The sequence below is a fragment of the Halichoeres trimaculatus genome, unplaced genomic scaffold (assembly GCF_033239565.1).
Source record: "Halichoeres trimaculatus isolate MK-OKI-2021-1 unplaced genomic scaffold, fHalTri1.1 fHalTri1_scaffold_20, whole genome shotgun sequence".
Lineage (NCBI taxonomy): Eukaryota > Metazoa > Chordata > Actinopteri > Labriformes > Labridae > Halichoeres > Halichoeres trimaculatus.
This window is the reverse complement of record NW_027437198.1, coordinates 10950982-10977650: the sequence shown is the minus strand read 5'-3', so window position 1 is coordinate 10977650 and position 26669 is coordinate 10950982. Positions and strand designations below refer to the sequence as shown.

The window sequence follows — 26669 nt, the reverse complement described above, 5'->3', positions numbered from 1 at the left end:
ACAAAGCTCTCCCCCTGACAGGCCTAAAAAGGGGCTAGCCAATCATACCACTCCTCCATCATAAGAACCAGGGACTGGTTCAGTGCTTGTGTTCAGTCGGTTATAATCAAATTTTGCCTGAGAGTCGGTTTAGGGGGCCGCCAGAAGGTACTGGGGGGCCTTAGAAGATTGGAGGGAAGGGAAAAAATATTATTTTTAATTCATTTAATTGCTTTTTTATCTTTATAACCATTTTTCCTGAACATACAACACGTAAAGTGCCATAATTATCAGGTTCTCAAGTTTCCGATTGTACCAAACTGCACCTCGTGTGACAGCAGCAACTTCAGCATGATGATGTCATGATCCCTGTTGACCTGGCGGTTTGCGCGTGTTATAAAGCTATTTAAAAAAATTAAACTGAACTTTGAAGCTCTTCTCCTGTCTAACTACTGGCTACATGTAAGAAAGGACTATCCCACCTTGGCTGACAGAGCTCTGAAATACGTTCTCCCTTTTCCAACAACATACTTGTGTGAGTCTGGATTTTGTTTGTTAATAATTCCCTGTTCCAAACAAATGTAGTAAATATTGAAAAGTGAATAAAAGTTAGAAAATACATTCTTAAAGTTTCTTTACATATTTTGAAAAGTTGTCTGTTTCCAAAGGGGATCCCCAAGCAGGAGGAAGTGTTGTTTGTGGGGGCCTTGGCATAGTAAAGTTTGAGAACGCACATCAGTACATTACTGCATACCTGGCCATTTACCAAAGGAAGCCCACAAAGCAACAACAGGGGAGCCCATCGTATGCATGCACTGCTGCGTCAACATTGCCTCCATTTCAAGTTCGAATGAGAAACTCCATCGAAACAACAGACTCGCTCAGCAGCTTTCTTTTTAGAAATGTCTGTTTCCCACCGCTGGTTACTGTTAACGTTAACCCCAGCCCCTGGTGTAGCACATGGTTTACTCTGGCTGGGCAAAGGGTGCTTGCTAAGGACCAGCTTTTAGCATCTGGAGGTAGGGCTGCACGATATGGCCAAAATCTAATATCATATTTGTAGGCTTTATCTCGATACACGATATATATCTCGATATTCTGATTTCTCCTCTAGATCACCATTATTAATGTTAAATCCAACCCTTTGATGCAAAAATTACATCATTATAAGGATTCAAGCAGACCTTTTAGTTGGATTTTTAAAATTTAAATGCAAAAAGGGGAAATCTCAATCAGGTAAGTTTAGCAAACCTTTTATTTTAAACCAAACTTTATGTAGTTATACTTTAAGTTCCAGTAAAAAAAATCATTCATATATATATTAAACTGGCTTTATATTATATTATATTATATTATATTATATTATATTATATTATATTATACTTTCAAAATATTATGAACTAAAGTTGGAGATAATGATACTCTTATTTCCATAAATCAGCTCCCTGGATAATGTTGGTCATGCTGAAAGGACTCTAGTGATTTCTGTCTTTGAGCCTGGGGTCTGGTTAAATTGTGTTGGATTTGGGTTTGTCTTCTGATAATATCCCAGCAAGCACTTTTTTTTGTATTCAACTGTAAAATAGCATCAAACTCATCTGCCGTCATGATTTGAGCAGTGATCAGCTGATTGCTTTGACCGAACGGCACTCAGAGAGTGAGGCAGAGTGCGTAGAAAAGCGAAAGTGAAAGTTTAAAACATGTCGTGGTTGTTTCTCGTTGTGCAGAGCTGGAAGAGAATCAGGGATCATAAAGGCAGCAAAGCAAACCAAATGGGCAACTACACTCTGGAAAACAAGCCACAGGAACCTGCAACCCGAGACTGATCAGACGTGCAAGCGACTTTTCTTCTCTCCTCTCCTAGTATCATATCACGCATGCGCAGGAGAACCTTTCTGGGTGGGCGGGGGAAGCGTGGTGCTCGCTGTGAGAGGAGCACCGCCTGAACAGCAGAGAGTGAAACGAGCGAATCACCGAAGAGATTTACGTTGTGACGTCTGAAAAAAAAAATAGTTTTCTGTTTATACCCGAAGATTGCGATATAGCCATTTTATACATCTCACATGCAAAAGCCCACGATACATCGAGTATACTCGATATATCCCCCAGCTCTACCTGGAGGCACTAACCTTGGGCTAGCACTATCACCAGCTTGGTCGCAAAGGAGGTATCAGAGGGGAAGGGGTTTGTGGATGCTCAAACTGACAAGAGTGTATCCCTTCATCTGCAAGCTCCATTTGAATCATTCTGGTGTCTTATTGAAGGGAACACTTCTCAAGTTTGTTCAGAGGTGTTAGTATTAGTGTTTTTGTCACTAAGAAAAATAAGAGTTTCACTTCATGCCTTTTGTTGTAAAGCAACCTCAAAGTCCCCTGACTGAGGGACCTTAGGGGTCAAAGGGTTAAAAAGCCAGCTGCTAAAACAAAGCAGTTCAGACAGAGGCTGAAATAAAGGTTTCCTAAAACACTAGTGAGAGGAAACTGGGATTTTTTGGGAGTTATCAATGATGTTTCAAAGTTGAAAACTGAAAAAAAGGTGCTTTAAAAAACAAAACACAGAGCTTTGCTGAGCGAATTTTGTAAAATAGTGAAACTAAACTGGTCTGGGTTGATGAAAATGTAACACAACCATTAAAGTGAGCAAGTGTTGAAACTTTTGAAGTTTAAATGTGACTGCAGATGAATAACTGTACATTTCAGGCTGTGAGGAGAACAAACACACACATGCATGTACCCATTTTCCTGGTAAAGATCATGAAAAATGAAGCTGCTTAGAGTTTCACTTGATCGCCTTAATGTTGAGTGAACTTTTTAAATATTAATCTGCACCACAACTGGCACTTCATTTCCCCTCTATCAGCAGGAAACAGGGTGTATTTAGCACACCTGACAGGAGAGCCACACACACACACACACCCACCCTGGCACTGTGAGGCTTGGTGCTGTGGCTCCACGTTGTTCTGGTGACAGATTGAGCACAGCGAGATTGATTAACATGATCTGCTGCGGATAATGCTTCCTGCCGGTGGGTCTCGCCTCTGGAACAGCGCCATGTGATCCCAGGTGTGGGCAAAGTTTACCTACTGAGCCGCTCGATATCTGAAGTAATTAGCGGTGCGCAGAGCAGAGGGGGAGCCAGCTAAGCATTTTGCTGTAACGTCGGATGCTGTGATTAAGAGCTCCATTAAAGGCTTAGGGCTGCAGAAGTGGGTCAAAACAAACTTTGAAGTGTGCAGGAGCAAATTATCATCATAACTATCATCACACAGCAGCTTAAAGTGCTGACGTACTACAGAGGAACTTTATTTAAACCAGCAGAGCTGAGAGGAGACGTACTTTACTCCTCATGATCTCACGGATGGTTGCATCGAAATCTTCGTGGTTGTCGAAGTCGATGGTGACGACGTGCGGCTTGCCGATGTACTGCTCTGCATACGGGTGCTGAGACGCCACCTGAGGGAGGAATAAATACATCCCATTAATAATGAATACACCTGCATATTTTTGCTGAAGCTGAAATTTGATTTAAAGATAATGTATCTACCTTCCTGGAGGTGGGTTTCCCTCTGAAGAAGTCATGATTGAGGGAGCTGTGAGGGGGGTTGAACCTCGGCTGGAGGAAGACGCAGCCATTGGCGATGGCCTCCAAAGGGGCGGGGCCTTCGTAGGGGAATCCAAATCCGATAAACAGCTTGAAAGCAAAGTGAGAAAAGAGGAAAACGAGGAGCCAAAGCTGAGCTACTCATATTCAGGTTGAAGCTTTATCAGAGGAACCTGGATTTGTAATAACTTATCAATCAATATAAATAATTATTTTTAATATCTGCAGCTCATTTATTCACAGATTTGCTATTTTTTTCTCGAACATCTGAGAGTTTCCTGCTCCCACCTTTGCCTTCCTGAGGAGCTGCTGCAGCTCCTGCTGAGGCAGCAGACCGTGGTTCTTTACAAAGGCCGGCACCTCGGGGGGACGCTGCGTCTCATAGTACACCGTGCCATGGATGTCCATGTAGCGGTGCAGGATAGAGAGGAACTTCTCCTTTCCCTGAGAGGCAGAAAGAGGAGGCAGCTGATTAACCGATGGAGAGCAGGATATCTTAGTTTGTATTTCTTGTGATTTTTTCATCGCTTTTTCATCATCTTTGTATTTGGAGTGGATCATTACTTTTTTATGGCTCATTTGTTGGTCATGGACACCAAACTGTTTTTGTCTTCAGATATTTTTACTATTTTTCTCCTGTGTTTGTCTGGAGATCCTACATGTAACCATGGCTGCATTGTTTACATGTGAAATCAGCTATTAGCAGCCTGTAGCATGCCAATGCTAACTGGTGCTAGGCCAGATGTTTCCCCACAAGGTGAGGAGAAGGAGGTGAGGACGACGTGCTGGTTTTCAGGTGTGAGCTAAGAAGTGACGACATGGACCTGTCCTTCCATTCATTGTTACTGGGAACGTAAGATCTATCTCCAGTAAGATGGACGAGCTAGCTGTGCTAACCCAGCAACAGAGGGTATATCAGAGGGCAGAGTAGCATCATGCTATTCACAGACATGCTAATGGAGCTAACATCAGACACCAACGCCACATTGGAAGAGCTTCACCTGCTGTGAGCAGACAGGATCCAGGAGACAGAGATGGAGCATAACTGAAGAAGCTCAGTCCTCGACCCTGTGGAGGTGGAGGCTGGCTGAACTGGAGAATGATGGACAAGCTGTCATCATCTATTTTCTTATGGACCTTTTTGTACTTTCTATACACTTTCTTACTTTTGTTTTCTTGACTGCTGCTGTGACTCCTGAATTTCCCCTCAGGGATAAAGAAAGTATTTTCTATTCTATTCTAAGGACAATATTTTCTCTTTTCTGCTGAGAAACTTGTTTTTAAGTCTGTGAGCTTGTTGGTTCAAACCATCTTTGACCTGAGGTGTTGACAGATTTTCTGACAGCTGTTTAAGTTTCTTTTATAGGCATGGATTTAGCATCTGTTTCTGCAGTGGCAGCTCTCAAACAAGCCTTAGTTAAAAGACTGAAGCAGATTTAATGAGTTTAGAATCTCCTTGTTAACATCACCATAAAGCCTTCATAAGTGACACCAAACCAAACCTACCTGTAGAGTTATGAAAGAACTGAATCAACAGATGGACCCGAGATACCCCTTCAGAGACAACTCACTACGATCATTAACAGATGGAAACTAAATTAGTTGATCCTGAAAAGTCTCCCTCAGGGAAGATTATGAATTATTCACTATCGCAACAACTTCAAGGCATAAATCCTCTTTAAATGTCATCTTAGATTGATTCTGGTTTTTCATCTTCAGTTGCTTTAATGTCTTTCAGTGGCACAAAGGGGAAGTCCATCTCACTCTTTTTTTAATGAAAGTTACAAAAATCTCCTTTGAGAATCAAACATCAGGGATTAATAAATACTAAAAGTTAACTTTTTTCCTGTCATTAAAAAATGTTCACATCTTGCCACTTAAGGATTAAATCTGGATGTTTGATGGTGTTGAAAAGAGGCAATATGAAGGCTGAAACTCCTGGATAGAATTGAGGTGTGTATTTGTTAACCCCCTGTGAAAAAAAACAGGTGTAACTTTTTTCCTGACAAAATGTTGAGGAAAAGTTTTGGTTTGCGTTTTGGCAGCACTTGAAAAAAAGGTGTTCTTATTTGAAGCTTTGTGAATCCACCAGCGTTGCATCATGGGACGTTGAACACAGAGCAGCACCAGCTGAGCAGAAGTGCTGGTGGAAGGAAGTCAATACACTGGCAGGAAAAGAAAGGATAAAGACTTCAACAGTCCTCTCATGTGTGCCTCAAACTGGGGAGGAAGAAGTGATGCAGCGATCTGGGAGGAGGGGGCTTCATCGTCTGGAGGAAACTGATACACTCTTGGCTTTTATACCGCAATCCTTGGCTATGACAAATGTTACACAGCAGCTCAGGTTCTGACAAACAGCGAGTGTTAGAGCAGAGCTGGAACAAAGCTGCAGTCAGATTCAATTGAACCACACCTTTGGGGGAGGCAAACACACTTCAAAGTTACAGTAAGAGTGAGAGACCGCGCCAGCAGCTCAGAGGGAAAATTGACTCTAAACAAAAACAATTGTTCCTCTACCAGCACACCGCAGGTCAAATTCCTGCAGGAGTCACCCGCTCGCAGGAAATGTAGCATCAAATGTGTGTTCAAAGTGAACGTTTGGAGAGGAAAGTTGTGTTCAAAGGCTTCCTAAACTTTATACTTGTCCTGAGTTTATCGGGTTCAAAAAGTCTGACAGATGAGGAAAAATCAAACACTTTGAGCTCCTTTTATAACCTTAAACAAACAGAAAGGTTGCAGTCTTGATTCCTTACAAGCTATTAAGTGGTATTCTGACTTACAAGTGTCCCAACTAACATGTTTTTGGCTGATATTTGCTTTCAATTGAGAGTTAAAATTCAAGTTATGACCTAGGGGCAACATCCATCCATTTCTGAACCACTAATCTTGTTCCGGGTCGCAGGTGGCTGGAGTCTCTCCGAGCTGTCATTGGGCGAGAGGCAGGTACACCCTGGACTGGTCGCCAGCCAATCACAGGGCTGACACAGAGACAGACAACCATTCACTCATACACTCACACCTAGGGACAATTTAGAGTGACCAATTAACCTGGTGAGCATGTCTTTGGACTGTGGGAGGAAGCCGAAGTACCTGGAGAAGAACCCACACATGCACAAGGAGAACATGCAAACTCCACACAGAAAGGGCAAGCTGGGAATCGAACCGGTGACCGTCTTGCTGTGAGGCTGCAGCGCCAACTGTTGCGCCACTGTGGGGCAAAATCCGGTTAGTAAAAATAAAGTCTACGTGGAAGTGCTAAACGTAGCTGCTCGTCGAGAATCCACTTGGGGTTGACCGCAGAAAGACCAGAAGTCACACACACACACAGCCATAAAAACAGACTTTTATGACATTAAAAACATATTTACAGCCTGGTTCAAAAACAGCTTGAGTCTCGAACACTGATTTGCTGATCTAGAACACACTGAACAGTGAGTGAATTTTTTCTATCTATGTGGTTTAGAAGTTATGGGATTGTTTGATTTTCAAATCAGAGGAACAGCTCAGGTCACCGGACCGCTGGGCGCCTTGTAGCTGCTCAAAGAAAAACTCACAGCCGGCGTCAAAGCAAATGTGGCTGCGTCCATTGATTGGCTTTATTTCATGGTTTCAGGAACAGACGGGTGACGTCGCAGAGGCTACGTCCATATTTTATACAGTCTATGAGTATGACCCTGCTTCAGATACCCCACTGTTGGTGCAACACCCGTTAGCATCCCATGTCTCATTCAATCACTTTAAGCGGTTAGCTTACAGTGGTAGCATTAGCCTTATGCTCGCATTTGTGCATGCAGTTATTTTGCAAAACTTTTGAACTTTATTCAAAAGAAACAACCAGAAAAAATTGCAACTGGGCGTGGGACGGCGCCCAACTCTAAAAAACCTGCAGATGAAAGTAAGAAAAGCGTGGCAATGAGGACAAAATCAACCAATAAGATTCAGTTATTCGTCTCCATTATTATGTCTACAAGATATTTGCTGAACATTATATTTCATAAAAACAGTTTATTGCTGTAAATTGTACTGTACTGTGTTTTTATACGTTATTTTAAGAACATTTTTATCATTTAAAAATGTAACAAAAAAAACGGTGGTAATTTGGGGGGTTTGGAACGGATTAATCGCATTTTAATTCATTTCAATGGGGCAAACTGATTTGACAAATGAGTAATTTGAGTAAAGAAACTTGTAAGTCAAGGCATGACTGTAATTGTTTCCTGTTTTTACTTTTTGTTTCCACTCTTGACTTTCTTATTGAGTGATACTGACCTTCCACCTGCTGGCTTCTTTCCCGTAGACAACAGCCATATTGTTCACTTTGTTCCTCTGAATGTTCAGCCTCTCCGTCTCATTCAGCTCTTCCGCCACAAAACCCATAAAAGAGTTATCTGGAGTGTGAGCTGTCAAGGACAAACAAAGACAAAACAAGTAATAATAGTTTAACAAATGAACCGAAGAAGCTGCTGTGCGGAAAACAGGACGGAAACCTGCAGAGCTGAAATTCAGAAAGTATCAGATGAGAAGTGCACAGCTCACAAACCTGCTGCTAATTTTACCAACATGCATTCACAGACTGTTTCCACAGCACAAAGCTCTCCTGCAGCACTCAGAGATGTTGTTGAAACTTCGTCTCAGTCATTAGTGTCACTGTTTCTGTCACAATCACTCCTTGGTGGATTAATATCTGTAATTATAAAGCTGAGAACAGCCTCGACGTGCTCTTTGTGTGAAGTGACAAGAGATAACTTTTTATCAGCTGTTAGAACAAAATCTGACTGAGTGATTTTTTTTCCAGCGCTGAGCTTTTTCATAACAGCAAGTTCTCTGGAAACAGCAGGGCAGCAAATTAACCACCCAATAATTAGAGATCACACAAACAGATGAGGATTCATCGGCTGTGATTTGCAGAAACTTGGCCTCAGGCGTACAAGGCGATTCCTGCAGGAGTTTTTCTACAGACCTGGTTTAATCAGATGATATTAGGCTGATATCTGAGCAGAGTGGGCCAAGGTGGGAGTCAGGATAAATGCCAAGAAAGCTGAGGTCACCACTGACAACGTCCTCCCAGACCATTGGCCTGAAAGGACAACAGGAGCTGCTGGACTAAAAGAGGTCAGCGTCTTCAAATATCTGAGGTCACAGATTCGCTGGTTGGAGAGAGGAGGGCTGGAGCTTTTAATGTCAGTACGTGGGAATCCAACCTCCTCTAAAATACAGTCAAGATCTGAAAAATACAATTATGGAATTTCATTGTCTTACATTTAGATCCAAGATTCCAGTCCAGTGGCTTACACTGACTTTTTGGAGGGCAGCAGCGAATAAAAAAGGCACACACAACACGTTTTTACCACCCAGAAAGGCAATTTATCATATTTTAACCAGCCAAGATGTCAGTTTAGTGGTTTTGCCAACCAGGAGAGCATTTCAGCATGCATTTTGGCTCTAAAAGGGAACTTTGGTGCAGGTTTTGGTTTCACTTAAGGGGCACTTTAGCAGGTATTGCTCCCAAGAGGCCACTGTAAGGTGCATTTTGGCTCCACAGAGGGCACTTTAGCACACATATTGGCTCTTAAAGGGAACTCTGCATGTTTTGGCTTAAATAAGGGGATTTAAGCACATATTAGCACCCAAGTGGGCACTTTAGCACACATATTAGCTCCCAAAGGGGACTTCGGTGCATGTTTTGACCCCAAAAAAGGACTAGAGTGTGTATTTGGCTACTGAGAAGGTAGTATAGGGCATGTTTTGTCTCAAAAAAGTGTCTTAGGTGTGCAGTTTGGCTCAAAAAAAGGACTTTAGCATTCATTTGTCTCCCAAAAGGATACTTTAGCTGGTGTAATTGCTCCTAAAAGGCCACTTGGCACCCAAGAATGCACACATAGTGGCTTGAAAAAGGGACAAAAGCACTTGTTTTTGCTCCCAGGGGTTAGGGATGGGTACCGAATTAGGTACTTTTATAGGTACCAACTAAATTCTGCTAAAAGCACCGGGTACCGATACATGTAAAGTCAAAAGGTACCATGTTTAGGTACCTAAATGCATCCTTGTGACTGTGAGGGAGTGGAAGAGTAGGTGATTTTCCATGCTGTCATGAATACAGCATTACAAGATTACATATTGAAGAATAAACATGTTAAATTGAAAAAAAAACCCATAATCTATTATTCAAAAAATTGATGTTTTTTAACACATAAACACAAAAAGAAGTATCGAAAATGGGCTTCATTGAGTAGCATAGGTACCTAATAGTTCCAAATGTGAAAGGTACCCATCCCTACCAGGGGGGCACTTAAGCACACGTTCTGGCCTCGAAAAGGGCACTTTAGTACATGTTTTGGCTCTCAAGAGGACACTTTATGGGGCCTTTTAGCTCCACAGAAGACACTTAAGCTTGCGTATTTGCTCCAAGGCACTTCAGCACATGTCTCTAAAGAGGGCACTTTATAGTGCATGTTTTTCACAATTTGGCCATGTGCTCACTGTTTCTTAGCATCGTAGTATGAAAATCCACGTACGAAACATGGTCATGTACTGCTGCCCGTGCAGGTTCCAGTATCCCCAGTTGGTCCTGTAGCCGTGCAGTGTGGCGTACTCCTCGTGGTTGTACGCAGGCTCAGTGCCGAAGGTATCAATCACTCGTATGTGGCATCTGTGAAGAAGAATGAGAAAATCCAATGAGCTGAAATGTGTCTCAGATTTGTCAGAAACGTGTCTCATGTAACCGTGTTTTTCATTTTAAAATTTGACTCATATCACGCCATCTCACTCCCTTTCAGAAGGACTCTCACACAGCTTTCCATCCAATGTTACTAAAATGCAGAGTCTGCGATGCTGAGGAAGAATAACAGCGACCCAGAGGCCTGCATCTGTCTGATTTATCACTGTGCAAAGAGGCAGAATTGGATTCCCCCCAAAGGCTGAGTTCTGTGGTGCAAAGTGAAGGAACCAGCCTCTCAATAAGCCAATAGTCAAGCTTTTAATGAGGAATCAATTACTGCTTCCAAACAAACAGAGCACTGAGGGCTCGGCAATATTTGACGAGACAGAGACAGAGAGGGAGTGCAGCACTGACTTGTGTTTCCTCAGGGACAGACCCATGTGCTGCTTCATCTGCTGCAAGCCGTGGTAGTCTGTGTAGATGAGGTCGAAGGGGAGGGGTCCTGTGAGGGGGCAGCTTCCTCTTCCTGGAGGGACGCCCAAAAACCTGCAGATGGAGCAGTTCTGATTGTTAGCATCAAAGTCAGCCAAAGAGCGAGCACAGAGGCAGAAAACAATCAGACAGAGGAGATGACACACAAAGAGCCAGCAGGGAAGAGAGAAGAAGAGGAGGAGCAAGTTTTCCTCCTGACAGAGACTCAGAAAATCAGAGAAAACATAAAACTGAAAAAGTATTTTGAAGCCCTTAAATGCAGGTTACCATGACTCAAAATAACTTCAGGCTAATCTAGAAACTGTCCCTAGGCTTAGGTCGATAAAAAATTTTGTTGGACGATATATTGTCCCACAATTATTGACGATGAACAATATTATTGACAATATTATTTTGAGACCAAATTAACTTCTAATATTAAGAAAATATCATAATAATGCAATACACTCTTTCAAATGCAATAAACTTTTATTTCTCAAGAATATTTTATTAAAATGGTATTGGAATATCAATAACTTTTAAATATCCCCCAAAAAACAACAAAAAACAAAGAAAATGAAATGGGCTCTCAGTCAAAAATTGCACTTGAATAAAAAACTGAGTTAAATGCAGAATTTCTTTCGTGATGTAACAAACTACTCTCTCTGTGTCCATGTAAATTCTCATCATCCAGGTCAGAGTTATTCTGAATGCTCCAAACTGAGGCAACTGGACTGTTCAGAGTTTGTGAAGACGTTGCTCCTCTTATCCATATGGTTCCACCTGATTCATCCTGAACTACAAAAACAAACACGCATGCACATGGCGATATATTGAAGCTGGCAAAATGATTGAGTTCATTTTATTTATTAAATGATTAATTGATTTATTGACTATCGTCCCAGGCCGAACTGTCACAGAGGTGGGGTTTAGGCCTTGCTGTCAGGTATACAACTGCTACATGCTCACACAACCCTCAACACAGTTTAGTAAAATTATACATGTACAAGTTTAACTCTTGGCCTCAATGCCAACTTAATCTCAAAATCTCCATCAGATGTGTTTTAAAAACCCTGGACAGATTTTGAGAATTGAGAATTGAGGTATTGATGCCAAAACTGTTTTCCTTTGGCCTGGGTGTTATTGAAATGGGCCCTAATGGAGACTCTTTGGCTTTTTGGAAACAGCCTCAAGTGGACACTAAAGAAACTGCAGTCTTCTGGCACCTCTGCACTGGGATTTTATTTTTTGTACACCAACAGTTGCAGCTTAGTTTGAATAAATTTCCAAAAAATTACCTTTTTTTTTCTTTAACCAAAGCTGAACTCACTGACCAGTTGATGTTTGAAAAATCATTAAAAATAATGATAATGAAATAAAAGAATAAAATGAAAACTCAGACTGTTCTATCATCACACATGAAGCAAAGAACATGTTTTTGAACTTAAATATTATCTTTATGGGCTCTGATGGGGATTGACTCACTTTTGCATCCAAGGAACTGCAACATTAAATGTTATTCCTTTGCTTAAATATATCATTTTATATCTGACTGTCTTGTTTTTATAACGTTTTTAGATCTGCAACATGACTTTCCTCAAAGTTACCTCCGCCAAGGAGGTTATCTTTTTGGAAGAGAATGTCTGTTTGTCTGTGAACATAACTCAAAAACTAACAAATGTATCTTGATGAAATTTTCAGGAAATGATTAAAATGGGATAAGGAAGAAGTGATTAAATTTTGGAGGTGATCTGGATCACCGTCTGGATCCAGGATTATTTTAAAGGATTCTTTATCATTGTGAGATAGGGCCGTTTTCAACACGTGTATATAACTCCACCATAAATGGTCAGATTGCTTTGCAAAACAATACAAGACAAGGTCGCCATAATTTCTGATGGATGTAAAAGTACGATCCAGATCCTGGCAATATTCTGGATACTAAGATCCATAATATGAAATATGTACTGGGTCATCATAATTTTCATCACTGTCAGGAAACAAATTATTGTACAAACCTGCAACTAACACCAAATTGTAGCAGACAGTCTGCTGAAAGGGAGTATAACATTAAAGTAGGACTAAAGTGTTGGTGACAATCACAATATGCTTGGTGGAGGTCTGCGCTGTCTAAGTGCTTTTCTAGTTATCAGAATAAATGTTGATCAACCGAACAATCTCTGTGTTACAGCATCGTTCCTCTTCATCCAAAATAAATGAATCTTTACGACCATTACAGATTCATCATGGTGCAATGATTTTACAGACATGGTGAATTATTCTCCATAAAAACACTCTGAAAAAGACAAATGCTTAAAAGTACATCCAACACTCTAAATGCTAAAAAAAGACTAACAGGTGGTGTCAACGGGACTGTCCTACTTTTCACAGCTGTTCTCTCCATTTTCTCCCTTTTCACTGAATCTCTGTGTGTGTTTGTGCGTGTGTGGGTGTGTGTGGTGGTTTGCATGTATAAGTTGAACGTGTTTGACAGAGATAGTTGAAGAAAGGAAGAAAAAGATCCCACTAGTGTTGTGAAGCATGTCAGTGTTTTCAGCGTGCGAAGGCCGAGCCATTCAGCCGCAGAAAATTTAATTCAAGGCTACAAAGCATCAAAACGTCACGTCAGGAAGTCAAAACAAGTTCTCACACATGAAAACACACATATCATCCTGACATGTTAGGAGTTAAAACCAGCCCAAAAGTTTCCGGTCCCCAGAGGATGAATCCACCTCACTTTCCTGAACCGGTTACGTTAACTCCAGCACCACCGTGAGTGTGTGAGTTTGCTGTTCTCTATTCTGACTCGGCTTCATCAGTCTCTGCTGCCTGAAAAATGAGACTTGTCTGAAACCCAGAAAAGAGCAGAAGCAGGAAAGCTATGAGACCAAAAATAGTGAAGACAGGGGGTATAAATTTGTTTTCTTCTGTGACAAAGTACAGCACAGATTCAGAGCGCTGAGCTTTCAGCTGGAGTTAAGGTAGCTCTTTGTTTGAGCACAACACAATCACCTAAGTCTGTTTTCATTACAACCGAAAGTATTACTCTGTCAGACTTCAGCAGTTCTTATAAGCAACGTCACAGAACACAGACTGAGACAAAACAACCTGCAGACTTGGATATATACACGCAAAACACTTTATCAGGGTTACTTTGTTTGTCTTGTGGTTAAAAATCCACGACTTTAAAAATGACTTCTATTCAGAAACTTAGCGCTGTCAAGGCTGCTCTTTGAATAAAAATGACAGCCTCATATTTTAAACAGCAACAAAGCATCAGACATCAGAGGAGTTGATTAAAGTTAATAAAGAAAGGATTAAAATGGGTCACTGTGCATTGGAAATATGAAGCTTTTGTTGTTTCAAACTTCAGATAAGTTCCTACAGCTGAGGTCACAAACTCATAAACCTTACATTTCTCTGCTGCTCGCTCTAGAAACACAACAAACACACACACAAACACACACACACCTGCAGAAAAGAAGCTTGCATTGATTTTTCTTCGGACAGAGAACTTATTCTAGTCAGCGACGCAGCCTTGTGGAAACGGGCACAGCGGTTGGTTTCTCAGGATAATGAGCAACAGGGTGTCAGCCACGGTGCTTTAAGGTAAACGCCTAGGTGATCACTGCTTACACAAACAAAAACGCTCCTCTCTGCTCATGCTTCAGTTCTTTAAAGTTTGCAGCCAGGTTAATAAAATCAGTGAGATGGTGAAGTTCTTTAAATTAAGGATAGTGAGAGTGAAGCACATATTAATGCACTTTCTGCTGTATTTGAGTGTGTGTTTGATGTGAGTTTGTATTGGATTACGCTCACAGTCTAACAGTAATGTGAGAGCAGAGGTATTACAGCGACGGGGAGCAGAACACTTCCTCACTCCTCTCTGTTCCTCTGAAGCTGCAGCTCAGGTTTAATTGGATATATGTAAATCCAGGAAAACTTTAAGGGAAGAGTAAAAGGATTAAAGGGCATTACGCAGACAGGAGGGGGAAATGGAAGTGTACTAAAACACACATATATACGCTTCTACAGTACGGCACAAATAACACACTCTGTCTTCATTTCACTCTATCTCTCACACACACACACAGATTAAAAGATGAAGCTGGTATTATTTTATCTGTGAATCATTATCAACAAAGTCCACTGAAATCTCTTTGTAAACCAGCAACAAATCTATCCCAAGACGTCACTCTCACTGCAGTGGACGGTGGAAGTAGTGATGTTGGCATTGGGCTGCAGTGTAATGAGGTTGGTAATTACATTGAAGGTGTGTTTGGGAGCTTTTAAAGTAACAGAAACAGAAAGTTGGTGAGTCATTGTGTAGAGAAACTTGCAAAGACAGACGTTACCACCTTACAGGTTCCTTCGCTAACCAGTTCACGTATTTCAAGAGCCCTTTTCATGGTTGTGGGTGGCTAGAGCCGATCCCAGCCAGGGTACACCCCAGTCAGTCTATTAAAGGGCTGACACCATAGACTGTATATAGAGTGGACAGCGTGGCTCCACCTTTTTTACGCTAAATTTTAAGCTAAAATTCCCCCGTCACAGGCGCAGCCATTGGCAGCAATTGTGCAGCAAGAGTCTGTGCAGTAGAGACGATGAGGGATTCTGGGAGAATCTGAGTGGAGCTGGGTGACAAAAATAATAATAATTTTTTTTCTTTTGAGAGTCTAATCGCTTCTTGGCTCTACCTCCTGACATATTTTACAGTACCCAAAAATATACACAAGACCGGCAGCTGTCAATCATCATTAAACGTGACGTAAAACCTCATTCTTAACCTCTTATAACTAATGAAAACAAAAATTTTCAGAAAAAAGAGGACTTGAATACAAGGCAGCTAAATGATATGTTCAAATTACCACAACAATTGGATGTGAGAAACATTTCTACGAGGTGTATTAATTTCTTAAATTTTGACCACAGTCCATCTAGAATGACTGGAGAGCTGGATTTTTTGACCTATGCTGCAGCCAGCCACCAGGGGAAGCAGTTTTTGGGGAGACCTCACTTCGAGCTGAGCAAGATGACGTCCATTTTTTTTACAGTCTATGGCTGACACACAGAGAAAGCCAACCTTTCTTGCACACACTCAAACCTGTGGGCAATTTAGACTCACCAATTAACCTGATGAGCATGTTTTTGGGCTGTGGGAGGAAGCTGGAGTACCCGGAGAGAGCCCACATATGCACAGGGAGAACATGCAAACTCCACACAGAAACGCCCAACCAGCCTTGACCGGGATTTCAGCCCATAAAAAATGTTAAATTCTAAATATCTTAAAGATTTAAGACTCCTGGTCCAACCACCTCTGATAGGAAACCTGCAACAACCAGGAGGAGCCAGAGAGGAGCAGACTTGCTACCGCGCTACAGACAGGTCTGGTATGGATTTAGATTTGTGTCAAAAAGAATCAAACAAAAAAAAAGGGTTAGGGTGCGTCCTCATCGGTTGACCAGTTTTTGGGCGACACCTATAGCCCAGGATGTTGTTCTGTGCAGCGGGTGACACCCTTAGTCAGCAATGGTAAACCACAGCAGTTTAAAATAATAACATTCAGGATTTTTTTTTTCAAATTTGTGTATCCTTTTTTTAAAATTGATATCTAATCATGAATAAAAAAACAAGACATTAACAGTTCATTTTGCAATTTTTTTCCTTTTTGAAATGAAAACAAATAAATGAAAATCTGTTCATTTTTTAATATTCTGTTTGATAATATAGCTCACATAAAGGGAAGTTGAGTTATGGTCCAGGGGCTGATTTTGATTCTGTTATTCTATTTCTCTGATCATCGTGACCCAGAAGCTGTATCTTCTCTGTTAAGAGAGCATGGAAGAAGCTGGTTTAAAGGTAGATGTACGCATGCTGATGGACAGCTACGTTTGGTTCAAAGGAGCTAAACGAGCGACTCTTAAGGATGACAATCAGCAGTATGTTTGTTTTCTTATGAAATACGCCATGCGTTTCTCATTAAGCTGTTTACTTTACGACAAGTGTTGCTGGGGTTTCCCTGCATCCTTTGCTTCTACAGCTCACGAGCAAGGCAGCAAATGCAAACAAAGCTGTACCCAGAGCCAAGAGGATAACTCCAGAGAAGAGCAGCTTGTGGCGTTGTTTACCCAGATTCTTTTCTTCGATTTTTGTCGCTGTCGACAGAACACACGCTAGGACGGCCAGCTGACGACGTTATTCACCCTCTGTGTTTGTTTACCTCTTGCAGTGTGGTGTAGCAGTCTTAAGAAACTGTTCAAAATCTGTCCGAACTGTTATGTCTTGTCTCCCAAAATTTGAAACACTAGTTAAGATCTTAAAGTCGTCTTCTGTGACGCTGACCTTACTTGTTTAGACTTCACATTGCACAGAACAAAAAAACACCAGCAGCATAATTGAGGCTACACAAAAGATGGCAGGAAAGACAGGTTTTGAGGGACGGATTTAAAAAAAAAAAGAGACTCCAAAGGCAAAGAAAACTGGCAGCAACACTTCTGTAAATTTCCAGACAAAACTGAAAAACCACCATCGGGCACAATTTGTGTTTCACAGCCGGCCACTGGCACCGTGGCAGCTCAGCAGTTTGGGGAAAAGGAGAAGAACCAAAGAAATAAACAAGTGTAAGGGACTCCAGAGTCACACTGCATTACTTCTTAAAGGAAGGCTGCACATGTCCTGCAGTGAGGGGAATTGGCCGGGGCAGATTTCCCAGCACACACGAGGGGCTGCAGCTGGGGGCGAAGAGTTTACTGAGGGCTGCACGGAGGGCGCGCAGCATGAGGAGAATGACACGGGCAGAAAGAAAGCTGATGTGCCACTGTTTGTGAAGCAAAGGAAGTGGGGTCTGGCATGCTAATCAGCTACTTGAGACAGCAGGATGGCGGAGAGGAGACAAAACTCTGACGCTGGCTTTGGTATGATCAGATACAGCTTGTGCGCTGCTTTGATGTGAAGTTCCTGCCTGCAATTTCTATTAAAATAGCTCGTAAAAAAGGCAGAGCTGTCTGTTTCTTTGTCAGGAACAGATGTAACAGCACAAGAAAAGATCTAGGGCTCATTATTTTTAACTTTTATCTAAAATAAATCTTTGTTTTTTACTTTGTAAGAGGGACTGAAGTGCAAAATCAGCAGCTCCTTTCAGTTTTCTTACCCATTTCATTTCTCAAAGCTCTCTGTAGGCTGTCAACAACACACGGGGAGCTACTTATATCTGAAATCAGTGAAATGTCTGTCGAAAAAATGATAACTGTGAGCATGTGAGGACTGAAACACAATGAGAAATTAGCTCAAACCTTTCAGGTCGTTGGAAATTGTTTTTTTTTTCAGAAAGCAAAACAAAGCGCTAAACTTACAGGGTCAACATCTATTAAAAACATCTTTAGATGTTTGATCTCAGGCAACATGAGCAGTCTAAATTGCGTGATATCACACTGTTTGATTGCAAAACAAGCATTTACCTTAATTAGTCGCCACTGATGTATGATGTAAAGGCTGAGGATGTTGTTAATGATGGCCGACACTGACTATTTTTAACCACACTGCTGTTTCTCTTTTCATCTCGGAGCAGAGTAACAGAGCTCAGTAAGCAGAGGGCTGCAGGGTGACAGTGCATCAGCACAAACTGAGATTGGCAGCACAACAAGGCTCTTTGTTGGTGCTTTAATGTTTCCTGTTACCACAAACCCTGCACATCCTCTTCATTAAATCTATTAAATCATTCCTTAGGGTTATGGATCACACAAGACTGTACATTTGCAACACGGTAAATTTAACCTGCAACTGTACTCGTGCTCAAAGAAGCCTTGAACATAACTAATGGGGGCCTGAGAAGCTGTTACACTGTTGTTCTGATGTGCAGCAGATTTTATTTGACAGCTGTTAACATTTACTGCCTTTCGCTCAATAAGCAACTAAAAAGACAACCAGTGTTAAAACCCAGAGGGGAACTATGTCATACATCAAGTAGAAACGACTCAATTTGTACCTATCAGCTTTGAAGTTCCAGTTCCTCGTAAAAATAATGTCAGCTAGTAGGCTACACCTTTCCTGTTGTACACAATAAACACAAACAATAGCTAATAATTCGTCAAACACCTATGTCATGTTGTCTGAACCTACCTTCAAATGCTATTACCAGTTAGGATGTGTTTGCTAGGACATTTACACTGTTTCTATACTAATGACATGATTTTTTTTCTTTTTAATTTGAAACATGTCAATTAAGCTCATATTTCTGTTGGCTAAAGCCATTTAGTTTTATAAGCGGCAAAATTATTTTTTAGTGGCTAAAAGCTAATGTTAGCTGTTGCTGACATTTAATAGGCTATGAAACATTTTCTAACTTGAACTTTTACACCCTTTTTATTCTATTTTATTTTATTTTTTTGTTTGTTATTGATTTATTTTATAAAACTTAACTAAATATAAATGGCTTTTAGCTAGTAGCAGAGTTGTACTCCTATGTTAGCTGTTGTTTGGCTTCAGCTAATGGGTTAGCCTGTTGTTTTTACTTGACTTGGGACATTTCCTCCATCTTTTTCTTGGCTTACATTGTCTTGACTAGGAACCTGTGTTGTTCTTAACACTTTCAACATGTTATACTTTCTAGGTTTAGTAATGCTAATGCTAGTGGTTGTCTCATATTTGATGATGAATGATTAATGATTTCTTAAGTACTTGAACTTCAAACGTGTGGCCTGAAACTCCTGAAATTACTGTTGTATTTTAAAAAGATTAAATCCTTCTACTCTGCCAAACAGTAATATTAGCTTTTACACTTTAGCGAGTAAGTGGCTAAATGCTAACGCTATCTGTTGTTTTACCACAGCCATGAGTTTTATGCTGGTTTACCTTGAAATGTGGCTACTTTTTTACACTTTCCTTGTTAATATCTTGAAATTAACACAACTCTGATGTATCATGTAACTAAACAGAAACATTAGCTTCAGCTACAATTTTAGCTTTTAAGCAGCTTAAGTTTTAAATTCATTGTTTAAACGTAAAGCTAAACTTTATTTTCTGAAGCCTGCTCTCTGGCAGATATTCTGTAAACAGGAAACTGAAACCAATTTTAGCATTTAACTTGGCTATATGTTAGTATTAGGTGCAGATACTGGGTGGTTGAATATGTTGTTTAGCTTGAAATCAGAGATTTTCTCTTTTCCCTGTCTTGTCATATGCAGATAACTTACAAAGGCCTGAAATACTGTTTCCTACAGAGTCTCTGGATCACATCACGACTTCTTCCCCTGCAGCAGTGAGTGTGCATTAATTCTGTACTCTGTCGACAGAACAAGCTGCTGATATTCCTTACTCCTTATCCTCCCTCGTATCTCTGTTTCCCCCTCCACCCCCCCATCCATCCACATCACTTCAGGTGTTGAGACAGCATGGTCTGTTGCCGGCTAATTACCCATGTCGCACTGAGAGGAGATGAGGGGATATCCCCGGGCAGAAGTGACAGCTGTCTTGCTCCTGCATCGACAGCATGCCACAAGCGCCGCCGGTACCAGCAGATATGATGTCACAGCCAGCAGAGCCTCGACTTCGATTAATAAACATGCACAAGGGCGAGAGACGAAGAGCGCTTCTTTTTGTTTCCACTCCTCTGACTCTCGGAGCTTACTGTTAAACTCCTCTCATAGTCTAACTCTTCAATTTGTCTTCAAGGAAACGTTGACTGATATTACACGGAGTGATGCATTCTGGTTAGATCTGAAAATGTGAATGTTTCCGCATGGTTGTTTCCAGAAATTAAACACTGGTTCATCTTTGGTGTTGAATCAAACCTGCAGTGAAACAGATGCCACAAAAGATGTGAGCAGATGTGTTTTAAATTTCACAGCCTGTGATAATAAATCAAGATGAAGGAAAGTTTACAGACATGCTAGCAGCTCTGTGGAGTGTTAACCAAGGATGCTGATGGCTTAGACTTGAAGAGAAAAAGACTGGACTGGAAAATGAAAAGACTAAAATGCCTCCATGGCATGGCAACAATGGCTACCTCAAACTTTTTTCAGCAGTTCTTGCCTTGTTCATTGTAAGGCTGAAAGGAGACAGAAAATGAGGGTCCAGGTGAGTTGGGACATTGCTGGAAGTCACACCAGCAACCATTGCCTGCAGTTCCCTCCATACATGGGGTACATGCTTATACTGCTAAGCTATCTGGTGGCCGAGCTAGTTCAAACTCAACACAAGAGCAGCTCAGGATTATGGGAATGCTGTAGTTCATGAAGAAATATTGCACAACACATGTTTTGAGCTCATCTTATGTGTAGATAGATTGAAGCATTGTCAGGATGCGAGCACACATTACAGCTCTGCACAGCTCAGAGTGGAGATGCCAACAGCTCATCTCACACAGAATCTTGAGCAAAACTGGAGCAAACTGTGTAGGGTTGCAGAACTTGGCGGGCCCTTTATCAGATCAGGTTGTTTCCTGAGACCTAGCACATTTTTGTGCCCAATTAGACCTCTCAACCGCACCAACACGGCGATTTCACCCACATGAAGAGAGATTTTTAAAACAGATAAAAAAGTGAAGAAATAAAAAGATATCAGGTTTAGTGGATCTGTGTAGCGTCGTTAAATGGAGCTGGTGTTGACGAGATGATGACAAGCGCCTAGCAACAAGTCACTGTAGCAATGGTTGCCAACAACGAGAACGATGGCCGATATTTACCGCGCTATTTCTGTGTTCTTTGCACTTTTTGCCCTCATTACAGCTCTACAGATGAATGTAATGTTGTTTTTAATGTCCATAAAATAACAAGTCCCCGACTCAATTTCATTTTATTTTTTTATGCCATCTCCTTACTCCATTGACTGCTTCTTCTTCCTGTTTTGACTGTGCATGCTCATAACGTTCTTCTTCTATGGTGTTCACATTTTGCTAACCTGCCACTTATTGGCCAGGCATTGCATTGCAGGCTTCAGAGGTGATCGTTCTCAGTTTTGCCTCTTCATATGAACAGAGATGTTTCTGTGGTGTGGACTGAGTTTTTTTTTAAACAAGGACAAAAAAAATATCCATATACGTGTGGTCCAGGCCTCAATCCGACCTTGAGATGGAGTGGGTGGCAGGGGCAGGTGTTGCACAATTCTTGGTGCCATCACTTCTTTACAAAACCAAACAAACATGTCATTTTCAACGTATGTTCATTATCATGCTCTTTCCTTCCCAAGTAAACAAAACAATATTAATTAAAGCCAAAAGAAGAGAGCAAAAACTGCAACACAAAATCAGTCTTTGCACTACCATCTGTCCCATCTGTTGTGCACAAAGCTGACTTAACCCCACATGTTTTAAAAAAACTCATTTTAACCAAGTAATATTTACTTGCTGAATTTATTATTAAAACAGTCACAGTATTTGAAAAAACAGCACACCGCAGATCAGAGCATTCCTTGAAAACATTTTAGAGTCTGTGGAAATAGGAAAAGACTGGAACATCTTGTTCAGAGATAAAACCTCAGCGGAGCATCTGCAGGAAATCTAAGCTCCAGATCTCGCGGCAGAAAAAAAGGCTGGAAGAAGGATGTGTGAGCATAAATGATCTGTCTGAGAAGGACAGCAAAGGGAAGATGCCAGCGAAAGCGACATCTGAATAAAGCCACCAGAGAGCGTGAATGTTACCCATTAGAGGCAATTATGTGCTGCAAACCAACAGCTTGACTCCGACTGTAACTAAGCTCCTGGTGTGGCTAATCTGTCCATCTGAGGAAAATCCAAACATATCCACAATCCTGTCCACACAAGAGCCACAGCAGGCCGCTCAGTGATATTAAGCTCCTTTCCAAAGCCTGGGTGGGAAAGTGAAGAGTGGGAAATGTAAATAGATACAAGCCTGAGGGAATCTGTGGGAGCACAACCCACATAACGATCTGTCAATTTAACAGCGTGTGGGAGTGTAAGAGTAAGGGATGGAGAGAAATGTTCCCTTTCTCTTCTCATTAATAGTCACAGAGAGGGAATTCATAGATGTTCAGCATCCACCATTAGACGGCCAATTTGAGGAGCTGTTAAAAGAGTGGGAAACGTACACATAGGTGTGTTTGAGAGGCTTAAAGTGAAAGGGAAGCTCACCACTTGGGTTAGACTTCAGCTCTTCATTATATTCCCTCTCACGGTGAAGGTTTCGTTTCCTGATGGATTGAGTATCAGTACACTAAACTGCATATATACTGAGAAAACCTCACACGACTGTATTCAGCTACTGGAGCTCTTACCTTCACCTGTGTTTCTTTGCTGTTTCTGTCAGAACTCTGTCTGCAATTTTTATGAACGTTCCTGGTTATTCTTCCGATGATTCAATACACAATGACACCAATTAGCGGGCTAAATAATAACCCAGGCAGCAGAAGCATTCCATCTGCTGCATCTTCCCCACCTCTCTGATCTCTGCAGACTGTTTTTATCAAAGCGCTTTTCTTCACAGCCTGAAATTTAAGATCAAAGGGCAGCTCTAACTCATCAATGCCCTCACCTCTTCCCCGCAGCAGAGGACCCAGAGCTCAATAACAAGCACACATTATCATCAGCATGTCTGCTTCACATCTCCCACCAGCAGGGAAAAAATTGACAGCAAATCTTGTCTAGTACGCGATTATTTTCCCCCAACCAACCAGCGTGGAGCCAAGTTCTGAAGGAGTCCACAGCAGACCTGGACCAGCCGGCTGTCTGAACTCCTCTCTTCTCACCTCACAGGTGTGAAAATCAATACTCTTACATTTCAAGATGAAACCATCTGCTCCATCTGACTGAGAGGCACAGTGTGTGTACATATGTTTGTGTGCATGTGTCCTCCAGCAGAGGCACTTCTGTTTGTGATGACAAGCCACAGGCCCGTTATCACTCTGGAGTCAGTGAGCTGCAGCAGGAAGGAGACAGCACAAACTGTGGAGGGGCTATCAGGCCTTCAGGCTGAAAAAACACTATGCAGGAAGAACAGATAGCTTATCTATGTGCGGGTAAAGGGTGATCAAAGAAACAGCATGGGGTTACTGATCATGTTCAGAGCACGCTGAATAGACAAACAGTCAAAAAGTAGAGATCTAACAGCACAGATAGCGGTCAAGGTAACGCCTCCAGTACGCAGTGAAAACAATAATCCACCAATCTAAGTCCAGATTTCATTAGCTCCCTAAAAAAATCAACTTGTTTCTTCTTTTCTAACACAGTAGACTGAGCAGAAATAATATATATTACAGCTGCCACCGTCATTGATTGCATTAAAGCAGAAAAGAAGAATTGATTTCAGGTACATGAGCATCTGACAAGAGAGGTGCTGGTAAATGTGTGTGATAAATCAAAGCTGGAGAAGTGGCAGAAATCTGTGTTGCAACATCAACCTTTAAAGGTTTCATTTAAATATATAAAGAGAGGATGACTGGAATGGAAAGCAGCAGAAAACAGATGATGGAAAAAAGGCGATGCATAGCAGCGGTGATATCACTGCTGCAAAATATTCACAGTAAAATAAAATATAAAGTGGCGTATTATAACCTGATGTACCAAAACACGTTATTACAATGTTGATTATTGTCATGTACGATATTGTAACATACCATATCAAAACATATGGTACCATAAAGTACAAAAACGTAACATGTCACATTGTAATAAGTTACGCCTGAAATACACCAGATACGTCTGCAGTGTGACTCCATTGGGCTGCGTCTTGACTGCGTTTTTGAACTTACACCGGCTGCGTGTCCAGTCCCACACGCAGCATGACTGACAGACAGCTGGAGTCACAGACCGGGCTGAAAACCTCAAATCTGTTGACTCCTGGTCTGGCTCCACTCATTAGGTCCGTTCATCGTCGTTGTCAAGCTAAATACATACTGATTTTGACACTTAAAAAAAAAAGTTTTTGAAAGTCACTTGGTGTTTTTAGGTAGTTTCTGGTCACGTTTTCCTCTTCAGCTGGATCTCCCCTGCTCTGAATTGATGCATCACAGCTCTGTGTCCATCAAAAATAGGATGGCTGCGTATTTCCTGCAATACAACAGACCAGCCACGCAGACTTACTGCAACAGAATGTAATTTAGCCGTTCTATCCAACACACAACAGTGTAATATATATCATAACATGCCAGGTTGCATCATGTTGAAACAAATAATTTCATAACCTACCAATTCATTACGTGCCATACAGTGGTGGCTGCTGGTCAGTCAAGGAGGGGAAGCTAATTTTTTCCCTGCCTGCATCATAAAATTGTCTATTTATTTAAACGTAAATTCTACCCTCCGTACTATCTGCTATGATGTGCAGCTTGCTAGCAGTTGGAGCTGCGTGAGACTACGACAGGCTGTAAGTGTGAGTGACAGGGGGAGAAGCGCCAATAAGCAGCTGTAGCCATTTACTGGTGAAAGGAGAGAGAATCTTTAAACACAACACTTGTCGTTTTTAAGAAAGGTAAACTCGCTGGGGATCAATCAAGCCTCCGGATCAGTCCAGAACAACTGACTGTAAAACTCAGAAGATGCTCCAGTGGAGGGTTATACTTCAAGATCGCTGACTGGCTCATTTCACTGTCAATCAAAAAGAGATTTGGCCTCAGACAGATCATCCAATCATCATGCAGAAGCCCAGCGTCCAGGCCAGCCCACTGCCTCATAGACCCCCAGAGACGCTGAGCGTCCGAGGGCGGGACAAAGCCCAGCGTTTATCCAATGACCGTCCAGTTTCCAGAGCGGAACAACCCACTCTACGCTTCCCTGCTGAAGTCAGAAGACGCTCAGCGTCCGACTGTCTCAAAGCGCTGCAGGGATGAGTGAGAAGGAGGTCGAGCCAGTTACCTGTGATAGGTAGCTGATTCTGGACAAAAGATGAAGGAATTCTAGCGCATATTTAGTCAATAAAATGTACACACAGCAGTACATATCACCACTTTTTTGGGGACATTTTAGGGGAAGCTGAGCTTCCCTTGCAGTCTCAGAGCACTCGCCACTGGTGCCATATCATAATATGTCATTCCGTAAAGTTTCATATTGTAACACAACATATCACAATGTATCATATCTCAATGCACTATATCGTGGAATATTATACCATATTGCAAACTAGTTACTAATGAAATTGTAACATCAAATTGTAATGTGTGATATGGTAATGTTTTGTGCTGTATAAAAACATATTGTGTGTTGTATTGTATCATTTTGTATAGTATTGAACAATGATGTATCATATCATATCTCTTGGCTTTGAATGTCTCAGTGGTGTTTTTGTAATCAGAACTCACATGATTGAGAACTCTGTCACCTTTGGTTTGAGGAATCAGGGAGGAAACAAATCTTTCTACTTTATTTCCACTCCTACACCTCAGACAGGTTCATAACACAGTCAAATGAAATGGGCAGGACATGACCACACAAAGCTGGGTTTGGCACAGGGACTGCAGTTTTCTTGCCCTCGGCATGAAAACACTGATCAGAGTAAAAGTCGAGTCCAAACTTACCCATGCAGCTCTTTGAGAGAAACTGAGACCTTCAGGTCGTGTCCGAGCACATGGAGGGCAGTGAGGATGTCGGCCCATTGCACCATCTCACCCAGAGGCCCCCCCTTCAGCACCTTTGGACTGAACACATCCCCTGACTCCTCTGTCAGAAATCCCACGTGAACGAGAATCTGAAGGAGAAAAGTGAAGGCAGGAGAAAGTTTAGTCCACACAGCAGCGTGATGGGCGTCAGGACAATGAAGGAGTCGTTTCAGATGTTTATACTCCAGTCCTGCGTGTCGAATAATAAAGATTTTGTGGGAGCAAATTTCATCATTGCTTCGTACGCTTCACATGTGAACAATTCCACATATTTGGCATGGATCAGTGATGTCAAATTTAAATGTAATTTACTCTCTAATGAAAGGGGAGAAAGCAGAGTGACAGCATTTTCACAGCAATGTGACGGCGGAGGAATACAATCAAGTGAGTCGGGAGCAGAAATGAAAATTGATCTGCT

The 26669-nt window shown here is 41.6% G+C and overlaps 1 protein-coding gene and 1 long non-coding RNA gene across 2 annotated transcripts in view; one reads left to right on the top strand and one right to left on the bottom strand.

The window, feature by feature from the left end:
• The window catches only part of LOC141809550 (alpha-1,6-mannosylglycoprotein 6-beta-N-acetylglucosaminyltransferase B-like), a 75469-nt gene that overhangs the window by 9374 nt on the left and 39426 nt on the right, over positions 1-26669 (bottom strand). Inside the window, exons 8-14 of the mRNA XM_074696629.1 lie at positions 26171-26340; positions 10652-10783; positions 10095-10228; positions 7849-7979; positions 3868-4023; positions 3523-3669; positions 3315-3431 (exon numbers count right to left, since the gene is read on the bottom strand). Of these exons, the coding sequence (XP_074552730.1) occupies positions 3315-3431; positions 3523-3669; positions 3868-4023; positions 7849-7979; positions 10095-10228; positions 10652-10783; positions 26171-26340 (987 nt within the window). The remainder of the gene's footprint in view (positions 1-3314; positions 3432-3522; positions 3670-3867; positions 4024-7848; positions 7980-10094; positions 10229-10651; positions 10784-26170; positions 26341-26669) is intronic.
• On the top strand, positions 17439-20317 carry LOC141809551 (uncharacterized). The gene is made up of 3 exons (XR_012600004.1): positions 17439-17622; positions 19891-19964; positions 20085-20317. It is a non-coding gene; the product is annotated as an uncharacterized LOC141809551 (long non-coding RNA).